This window comes from Archocentrus centrarchus, chromosome 6, assembly GCF_007364275.1.
Source record: "Archocentrus centrarchus isolate MPI-CPG fArcCen1 chromosome 6, fArcCen1, whole genome shotgun sequence".
In the NCBI taxonomy this organism is placed as follows: Eukaryota; Metazoa; Chordata; class Actinopteri; order Cichliformes; family Cichlidae; genus Archocentrus; species Archocentrus centrarchus.
In genome coordinates this window covers 15,459,549-15,469,518 of record NC_044351.1, presented here as the reverse complement: position 1 = coordinate 15,469,518, position 9,970 = coordinate 15,459,549, and the positions used below count along the sequence as shown (strand labels likewise).

The following is a 9,970-nucleotide window of genomic DNA, read 5'->3' as shown; positions in this document are numbered from 1 at the left end:
AAAAAAAAAATTCTGATAACGCTAAATTAAAAATAAGAAATCCCACAGGTTTTTTTTTTTTTTTTTTTTTTTTTAAACATTCGCAAAAACAGAAACAGGTAACTCAAATGAATTCAACCTAGGTAAGTTTTCACATTGATTTACTTGACCTCTCTCCCACCTGTCACATTTCTATACAGAAAAAGCAAATACAAAAAAAAAAAAAAAAAGAAAAAGCAAAAAAAAACCCAAAAAAAAATACATGCAGAAAAATCAGGTTGAGCTAAGGTCAAGGTCAGTGGGTGGCCAGGTATTGGTCAGGCGAGCTTAGAGAGACATCACAGACAATGGTGGGATGATGTGGCCAGGAGTTTGGCTTGGCTTTCAACATCATGAAGACATGCTAGGCTAATGATGAGCAAACAGGCATGGAGATTTGTTCTAAAAAAGGAACAAAAACACAAAAGGAAGAGGAGAGAGAGAGGACAAAGAGGAGAGAAGAGAAAGTTAGGGGCACAGCACAAGAATCATTTAGCCATGAGGCACAAAAAACAAAAATAATGCCAGTCACCACATACAGTAAGGACAGTGGGGGCAAACACACCCCCTCTCCCAACACACAAAAACAATACACAGATTTAAGGAAGTGACACCACTAGGACATATGGCAGAGGCTCCAACATGCACAAACTGTATACTTGGCACTCAAAGAGATCCATCTAGAGCCAGTCCCTTGTGGGAGACTTGGAGGATGGATGGAATGACTAGAAGAGGTTGTTAATAGAGACAGAGAGGTAGCCTAGCTCAACATGGCTTAGATAATGAAAGATGACAGAGAAATTGGGGGGGAAGGTTAAAGAGAGATGGGGTAAAGACTATAGAATCTAGAGTGCAAAAGATTTTCACATTAATGATGATACAAATGAGACAAACGGCACGTAAACAGCCAAACACAGGCTGAAGCTCTGGGCTCAGGGGTCCATGTGACCTGGCTTCAGCACTTCAACACAACAACTGATCCTTAGTCAACCTGTCTAGCTTGACCTGAAGGCAATGAAATGGCATGGAAACACACCTGATGCTCTCCACTAAATACAGTGACACAAAATACCTCCAGCGAACACTGACTCCAGTGATAGTCATAAATAATCATTTACATTAAAATACTAAATCAGACTCAAATTACATGACAAAAACCCGCAGGAATGAAATACAGCAAAATGTGGAAAGATCATTGCAAACTTTTTTTTTTTTTTTTTTTTTTTTAAGGAATAGGCCAAGTCTCCCTCCTGTGACGGGCTCCTTTCCCCCTGCCCCACTGAGTCTCTGCTGTGGTGACCTTGGCTTGAGGGTGAACTTACCCTAGCAGTGCTAGCTTTAGAGCTGGGGAGGGGGAAGGCCCCGGGGCTAGGATCAGTAGGGTTTGCTGTCATTCTTGGAGCGTTTCAGCTGAACCTTCAGCCTCTTCATCCCAATCTGGAAACCATTCATGGCCTGGATGGCAGCTTGTGCAGACACAGGATTGTCATAGCTGACGAACCCTGAGAACCAAAAATAAAAGCATTGCATACATTAAAACTTAATACCAACGTGGGTGGGCTGCCAGTCTTGTGTTTCCTTATTACCAGGTGGAGTCTCCCTTCCTATGACTTGCATATGATGACAGTTTGGGGTTTTTTTTGTCCTGCTCTAGAAATCCACTACAAGTTGAAGGGCCACTAACCAGTACCAGCAGCAGGTGGAGAAATGGTTTACTTGGCACTATGTCAAACTCAGAGGTAACAGAGCAAAACAAAGGGTACTGTCACTACCTGCAGTTCAGAGCAGGAGAGTTGGGAGTCTATCCACAGGCTGAGGAACTGACTGGAGAGGTGGCAATTTAATTGCATCATTAGTTACTATCACAAAGTAGATATATTACCTAAAAAGAAATGTGGTTATAGAAACAAAAGGATGGACATGTGCACCTCCTACCCCTATTATTGCTACAAATGGAATCCTATTCAGAAGGAAACCACACAGAATCCAGCTTCTGTCAGGCACAATAAGCTGATTTACTCTTCTGTATTCTTATGCTCCCTTCTGCATCATACCATCAAAGTACACAGGCCTGTCATTTTTATTTTATAACCGAAGCACAGTCATTCCTTTTTATCTAAAATAAAAGGGGAGAGTGGGAGAGGGGGAGAGAGGGGGGATGCTTTGTGGCTGGACAGGCTGCTGAGGAAAGCTGGCTCTTATTTTTCTCTGCCATTTAGTGTCAGAGAGAAGGGTCACAAGTAAAGTTACTGCCCTGTGAATATGTAATGTAGAGGGAAGGCAGAGGAGCATGTCCAGTAGCAGACAGCTGTCTCAAACCTGCTCAACAGGGAGAGTGACATACTCTTTTGTCCCCAAGGCCATAAAAATATTCAGCTCCCCTCAGAGTGACCTCTAATCTACCACTTGGCTGTTGAACTGTGACTCCGCTGTTGGCTGTGTTACCTTTATGCACAGAAGCATGTGTATTATATATATACATATATACTCATCTTTATTTTTTGCAGTTTTTCCTTATTACCTTAAATTTGCACTCCCTGCCTATACTGTTTCCAGTGACCTGACATGAGAATACTGGATTTCTCTATTATTCAGCATAATTTTGTGTGTCACATTAGCTACCAGTAAAGCACATTTACCCATTTGCTGATGTCTATCAACATACACTCAAACCAGGGATGCAAATAATGCTTAAGAATACCTCCAGCTGCTTCAAATAAAAGACACCTACCTAATCCATTTAAACAGAAAATATATATCAACATATTCATGTTTACAGAGCACTAAAGCTCTGCATTAAAGCTTTAAATCTGGACTGAAACATTTATGCAATTAAGGTTGTGCAAATAGAAAAAAACCCCACTTGTTGACTTCCTAACTGATCTAACCAGAGCAACACCTAACAGACATACTGTATACGCCAGTAAGAAATGCCTTGAAAAGTAAACATCCCATTCAGTATTCATTCAACAGCAGTATGCTCATCTAATGTTACACCAGCACTGCCACCACACTTACCAAAGCACTTGCTCAGATTGGTCTGTTTGTCAATGAAGACTTTGGCAGAGACCACATTTCCGAAAGGAATGAACATCTGCAGAAGATCCTGGTCCCCACACTCCTGGGGCAGGTGATAGATAAACAGGTTGGCGCCCTCTGGCCCTACTCCATTTGGTAAGAAATTCAGATACTCTAGTTAGTTACAAATTCAGATGCACACAAAATATTTTATCATCGTAAGTTAATTCCATTTAGGAAACGCTTGAGAATAATCTTAAAGCTTGATATGTGTTAGGGATCTGCTCACCTTCCTTTTGACTGCCTGCCACACTCTGCTGCAGGAGAGACTGGCTGTAGAGGGCGGGCAAGGCAGAGGCTGTGTACTGCTGCATCCCTGAGTAGGCCTGGGTTAGGGCATCCATAGAGCTGGCTGCTGACCCATTGGCCATGGAGGCTCCCAGACCCCCATTCATGGCCCCCATACCTGCAAAAGGCAAAAGTTAAAAATGTTTTTCTTTATTTTTGCAGGGGGGGGGGGGGGGGGGGGGGGTTGCTGTTAAGATACTGTAAAGCCATCATGTCATGTCAAGATTCTCACCACTGACGCTGCTGGTGAGAGCGTTAAGGTTGTTGAGGCCCACAGAAGTCCCAGTGAGACCCTGCAGAGTCCCCAGAGATGCCAAGGGGTTCACAGCAGCACCAGCACTGGACCCTGCTGTTGACCCTGCTGTTGACAAACAAAAATGGAGATATGCTCAAATACTTTATCACTGTTGTGATTATGGAGGACACATTTCATAATGAGCAGAGGTCATTACCAAAGCAGCCATATGTTAAACTCAGACAGATGGAGCCAATGTATATTTACACAGATTAAAGGGAAATGGGTGCTCTCATAAATTTTTTATGTGTGGGTGATTAACTCCCATAAAGTAAATGAGGAATGGCTGAGGGCTGTTAGCCAAATAGTTGATGAGAGAGATTTGCAGAAGAGAAGAGGGCCAACTGTGGACATGTACTATACATCTCAATCAGTGAGTGTGACTCTTTATACTTTAGTTATTATACATTAAGTACACAAAAGATTAAAGAAGATGACTCTAGCAGTTAAAGTCAGGGATGTGTGTTGAGATGGTCTAACAAAAGAAAACAATGAAGCTGCCATAGGGCTAGACTCACAATAGGTGGTTAGTACTCGATATTTGGTACATGTAGTATTAAAAATTTTGATCATGTTTGTGTTTAATTACCTGGACTGGCAAGAGCTCCCAGGGCTCCACTGTTTGTAGACAGAGCGCTGGTGGAAGTTGGGCTAGCAGAACTCTGTGCTGCAGCCGCAGCCGCAGCTAACGTGGCCAAGTTCTGCAGCTGAAGGGGATTCACACCCGCTGAGAGCACAAAGACACATAAGTGATCAAAGTCTTCAAAATTTATGCTCTATATTCTTGCAGAAAAATGACTTTCAAAAAAAGTCCTGAATGAATGCATACATTTTCAAATGCAAGAACAAAACACATTTGTAAAAGTTTAGAATAAGAAGTGCTACCATTAATTTAAAATTGATTTCCTCTACATTAAACTGCTTAGATATGGGAAATTTTTGCTCTAAATTGTTCTGCTTTCCATCGGTTTCATCATCAGTCACATTCTCTTCAGTGTGTAACAGTTGTGTTTTCCCCATGTATATAGCTGTTGTCAAACTTCAAGTATTTTTCCATTTACCATTTTGGAGTTTTGAATCCAGACTTGACAAAGGCTGGATCTGACTGAGAAACTGAAACACTCCATGCTATGCAGTAGCTACCTTTCAACAGGGTCAGACCAAACATTACCCTGCTTTCTGATTCTACTGGGCACAATAAGGTGCTCATGCTTTGTTCAATAAGATTTGTAACTAGTGATTGAGACCAGAGGTTTTAACTGAGGTCATAAATCAATTGAGCATTAGGGTCATACTCCACATACTTTTTGCAACAAGGGAAGTCACCCCTTGCTGGCTATGGGAGAGAGCGCAAGTTCAAGCCACTTAAACCTAAACCAGAAAGCCATTTTAAATTTTTTTTTTTTTAAATACACAGTATATTACTCTGGTATAACAAAAGAAGCAGATTGTCATTTATAATTTCACACTGGTTTGAGGGTGACATCTAATATGAATTCCAACTTGAAGATGCAACATTAGTTTTAGCTGCCCCGCTATAGTTTTGAAGCTCCTCACATTGCCTTTTAATTTGATCAAGTCACGGTGATGAGCTGTTTGTCTTCAAGCAGCCCACACAGGCTGAGAATAGCACTACTGGTAGTTAACATGCCACTGATCTGAAAAGAGTAATGTAATTTAAGGTACTTAAATCCATGAGGGTGAAGAACACAGAGAGAAAGCTGTTGACACGAAAAGTGCAGCTTGTTCAGACCCATGATGTGAAAACAGCAGTCTGATCATCGGAAGAAAACTTACCTCCTAGCCTCTGAATACCATTGAGACTGCCTGGGTTACTGAGAGATGTGGCCTGCTGGAGCAACTGTTGAGAAATTAAAGAAAAAGACAAAAGGGGAAAAAAAAATGCAAATCAAGAAAACATACTTGGGTTTTACATGATTTTTTTGTGTCCAACATCATAATTTTAAATTGGTAACTTAAACAGTTCGTTGTCTCTATAATATTCTGTGGCAAATTAATTTGATGTGCAGGACCAAGACTTGTAATACATGTCATCGTTTTGACAATGTTAGGAAAATATTAACAAATGGGAAAAAATTCTGACCAGTGGGCAAAACTTGAGACATTTAAATTAACACAGCAACAGGTTTTACAGCTGCAGGCAACAGTCAGCGTATCATTTTCTTCCCAGAAACATAAACAGCTCAGCTGTTGCTGTGTAAATCACATGTTCTTTGGCTCTGAATTCGAGAAGGCACATGCAAGTCACATGTCAGTGTCCTCTAGCCAGAAAACAGTCTGGAACTACAAACAGAAATTTTGCTCAGAGTAGAAACAGCTTCCTCTTCAAACTATTATGCAATATTCAACTTACACAACATCCTTTAATTCCAGTTTACAACATTTTTTTTTTATTATTTAGAAGTAATATGATTGGATGTATCATACACGAAACAGCTGCTGCATTTCTAGCTACAACATTCACTATCAATACTTAATCAAACAGGAAAACAAAACAGGATCACTTGACTTGAAGAGCCCAACACCTCAGGAACACAAGTATACAGCTTACTAATAAAATTTCTTGATATATAGTAGATTGTTTTATAATTGTCAGGTGGTTCAGTGCTTTCTACCTTTGTATTTTGTACAGCCCATATAGTTAAACAGCTAGCAACTTCTACGTATTCTTTAGTAATACTTACAGCCAGGTACTGCGGTGTAAGAGTCCCCAGCCCAGCCAGGTTTCCCCAGGTGGAGGCGCTGTTCAGCTGCTGGATTTGCTGCACTAACTGCTGCTGCAGGCGCCGCTGCTCTTTATCTCTCTGCGTGTCAGCAAACTTCACCACCAAAGGTGAGGAACAGCCCTGGAGCAGTGAAGAGTTAAGAGACGTTAGACCGGTTTAAAAGCACACTAAGGAATTGAGTTTATTTACCCATGCAAGGACAGTCTTTTATTTATTTATTTTTTTAAAGAAAAGGGGGTGGGGTGGGGTTGGTTCATCTATGCCTCAAGATAGTTGTATGCCCATTGCATTCATATTAAAGCAAACACAGAGGACATCTGTCATGCATAGCTGAGCCAGGCCACATTCCCAAAAAATAAAAAAGGAGTACAGGACAGTGGTGCGGACAGTGAATCATTTAAGCCAGGGGTCTCCAAACTTGCGGCTCGCGGGCCGCATCCGGCCCCGCCCACTTCCGGCCCGCGAATTGATGTCAAAAATAACATACAGTTTGGCCCTTTAAGTTACTTTTTTGACATTTCGCCTTCCCCTCCAATTAAGAGGGTTAAGCGAAATGTTAAAAAAAATAACTTAAAGGGCCAAACTATGTTTTTGACATCAATTCTCGGACCGGACGTGGGCGGGGCCGGATGCAGCCCGCGAGCCGCAAGTTTGGAGACCCCTGATTTAAGCACTTTGAAGAGTTTAATTGAGTCCACAGATAGACAACAGATGGACAACATTAAAAAAAAAAAAAAAAAAAAAAAAAAAAAGAAAGCAAGAAAAACCATTCAAACTGGGATATGTCCACAGACATTAAGAAAAATGCATTACAATACACAGACTCTCGCAAACAGTCACATGTTCAGACAGACACATGGACGAGGCATGCGGTGCAAAAGTATTTTGAGAGTTGAGAGCCAGACAGGGACCAGGCTGGTAAGGGAAAATGGCTTCTGCACCAGCAGTACCTCCCATGGCAGCTGAGAATCAAGGAGGACGTGATGTAGGGGCAAAATAGGTGGCACCGCTACTGGGGCCTGAGTTTAATCTGGTAGGAGGAGTGTTATGTTTGGTTGGACTCCTAATTAGACTTGGTCTGATGCTTCACTGGGGAGCCTCTGACCTGCTAGCTGTCAAATTACTGCTGCTCTACTTCCACAAAGACTCCATTGGTTATACGAGTAGAGACCCAGTTTTGGGAGAAGTCTAATAGAGTAACTGTTCCAGTCTAGGTTAATTTTTGCTAACCTATATTTGATAGTGTAGGCTCTTTTCCCTGTGGTTCAAAATACAGACTACTATAATGGCACGCTAATGGCTAGGCTCTTATCAGAATCAATAAGTGAGATGCATTTAGTTCAGCCCAAAAGAGAGATGACAGCAATTTTGTGTGCCCCGTTAGTTCTGAACTCAGCAGCTAAGTAAGAGGCAATATTTTGAATTTTATTAAATTATTTTGCAGATGACAATGTAATTTTGTAATTAGCAAGAGTGGTTTTGGAAATGACTCATGCTTTATGATGAATGGATGCCATCTGCTTGGACAGGTTCTTCATCTTTCAACACAAGGGGGCAGCAAAATGTATGGCAGGGAAAGAGGGAAATGAGAAATAGGTGCTAAGGGGTACAGTACCTCCATAGTTTGAGAGTGATGCATGGTTTTGATTGCATTCTGTGCCATTGCCCTGGTAGCAAATGTGACAAACGCACAGCCTGTAAGGGGGGGGGAAACAATAGGAGAGGGGGAGGGGAAGGGAGGGACAAGAAGAAACAAAACAAGACAAAAGGATTGGACAACTCGTTATGAACCCCAAAAAAAGACATTACAGTACAGAGAATGGCAACTCCCAAGCACACAGAACCACCCTCACTGGTTAGCACACGAAGAAAGAACACAACAGGAGAACAATAACACGTGTCACATGAGCGGTGATCGACGGATTAAATTGCCACCCAGAGAGGCTTGACTACGTGATGTCATGGTGAGACAGTCAATGTGATTATATACACAGAAAATGCACACAAATACACACCGAAAGGCTTTGATCTACTAAAATATGTAAGGCCTGCAAACATCAAAGGTTAATATGGCACGTTTCAAATTGTAGGAACATTGCGTATATTTACTAAAAAAGGAGCAGAAATTCATGGCTAGCTGTTCTGTGGGATGTCAGCATCGACACTAGAGCCCCGTGCTGCCTGCTATCTGAGGCTTTATTCAGCAGAGTGCTATGTAGGAGATGCGACGACAGGCTAATTCCAGCCTTTGTAGAGTGTGATGAAGGAGGTGGTAAAGGAGGAGCTGAGCTGAGCCGCCTGCCAGCTGAGCCTACGAACACCAGCAGCCAGTGGTTGCCTAGGCAACGGGCCATTGTGGCAGACAGCAAGTGCAGTGGCCCTTTGCTGTGCATTGTGGAGGCCAAGTGTCACAGTAATGGGAGGATACACTATGGACAGACAAAGTGCCACTGGAGGTGAATAGCACTTGATTTCGGGGTAGAAGGGTTGAAATAAAGAAGTAGGGAGGGGCCCTGTATAAATACTTAATGAGAACATGTACTCTGCTTTGCTGAACATGGCGGATGTATGGTGCTGATCATCATGTCCACACCAAAGGCACGCTTACCTCTACTCTGACCGTCTGGTCCCCGAAGAATTCGGCACTCTTCGATCTGTCCGAAAGACGAGAACATCATTCTGACCTCGTTCTCGCCATATTTCTTCGAAACCATTCCGACAAAGAGTTTTCTGTCTTCTACCGCTGCAGGAGGATGAAAAGGGGACAGCTATTTAGTTAAACCCAAACAATTATGAAGCTCTGAAAGCAGCAGTTACATCAGATGCTAAAACCTTGCACCTCTCTCTCTTGTTCAAGCACTCTCTTTGTCATGCTGCCACATTTTCTGCCTCTCACTCACAGTGCCAGGCTTTTGCACAAATCTCTGCAACTTGCTTTGTTTTTCTTCTGTGTTGGCTTCTCTAGACAAAGTAGTACATCATCCTGTACCTGCTCTGCTATTAAACCACCATACTATATAGATGTTGTGTATAAGTGCAGACTCTCTGAACTAAGTCCTTCTCAAAAAAAATTTAAGAGCTAATTTTACCCTTTTCAAATCTCACACCATTTGTCTTTACTTAATCTTTCCTCTTGAAGGTTTTCCCCTCAACAGACCCACCCTTTACATCATCCTGCATGAATCCACTTACCACTTGTTTTCTCACTGTCAGCGGGTTTCATCTGGATAGGATGATGCATCTAAGAAAAAAAAAAGAAAGAAAGAAAAAGGAAACAGTTCACACTACATCTGTCACCATTATTAACTTTATCGCTCATCATAAAGAGCTCATGTCTTCACTTATCCTGCCATCTTCAAGCATTTCTCCCTGCCTCTTGTTTTGTTCTTTCAATCTAAGACCATCATCCCTCACCACCATCAGATTCAGGAGGAAGTGTCTAAGAGTTCCTGGTAGGGGATCAAATTCTCCTGTATCCAATTTCACTTCTCGCTGTAGAGTAGACTCGCAATTGAACTTATTGATTGTTCCCTCATCTTCTATA

The 9,970-nt window shown here is 42.0% G+C and overlaps 1 protein-coding gene across 3 annotated transcripts in view; it reads right to left on the bottom strand.

The window, feature by feature from the left end:
- Positions 1–211: 211 nt before the first annotated feature.
- Positions 212–9,970, bottom strand: part of LOC115781692 (CUGBP Elav-like family member 2) — a 32,393-nt gene continuing 22,634 nt past the window's right edge. For 2 of the 3 annotated variants that reach the window (XM_030731495.1, XM_030731497.1), the window contains exons 4-14: positions 9,619–9,667; positions 9,035–9,169; positions 8,042–8,121; positions 6,385–6,546; positions 5,477–5,540; positions 4,269–4,406; positions 3,617–3,745; positions 3,326–3,502; positions 3,037–3,183; positions 1,341–1,520; positions 212–420 (exon numbers count right to left, since the gene is read on the bottom strand). In XM_030731495.1, coding sequence (XP_030587355.1) covers positions 1,393–1,520; positions 3,037–3,183; positions 3,326–3,502; positions 3,617–3,745; positions 4,269–4,406; positions 5,477–5,540; positions 6,385–6,546; positions 8,042–8,121; positions 9,035–9,169; positions 9,619–9,667 — 1,209 coding nt within the window. In that variant the 3' untranslated portion in view covers positions 212–420; positions 1,341–1,392. The remainder of the gene's footprint in view (positions 421–1,340; positions 1,521–3,036; positions 3,184–3,325; positions 3,503–3,616; positions 3,746–4,268; positions 4,407–5,476; positions 5,541–6,384; positions 6,547–8,041; positions 8,122–9,034; positions 9,170–9,618; positions 9,668–9,970) is intronic. The other variant, XM_030731496.1, reaches the window with a different exon arrangement.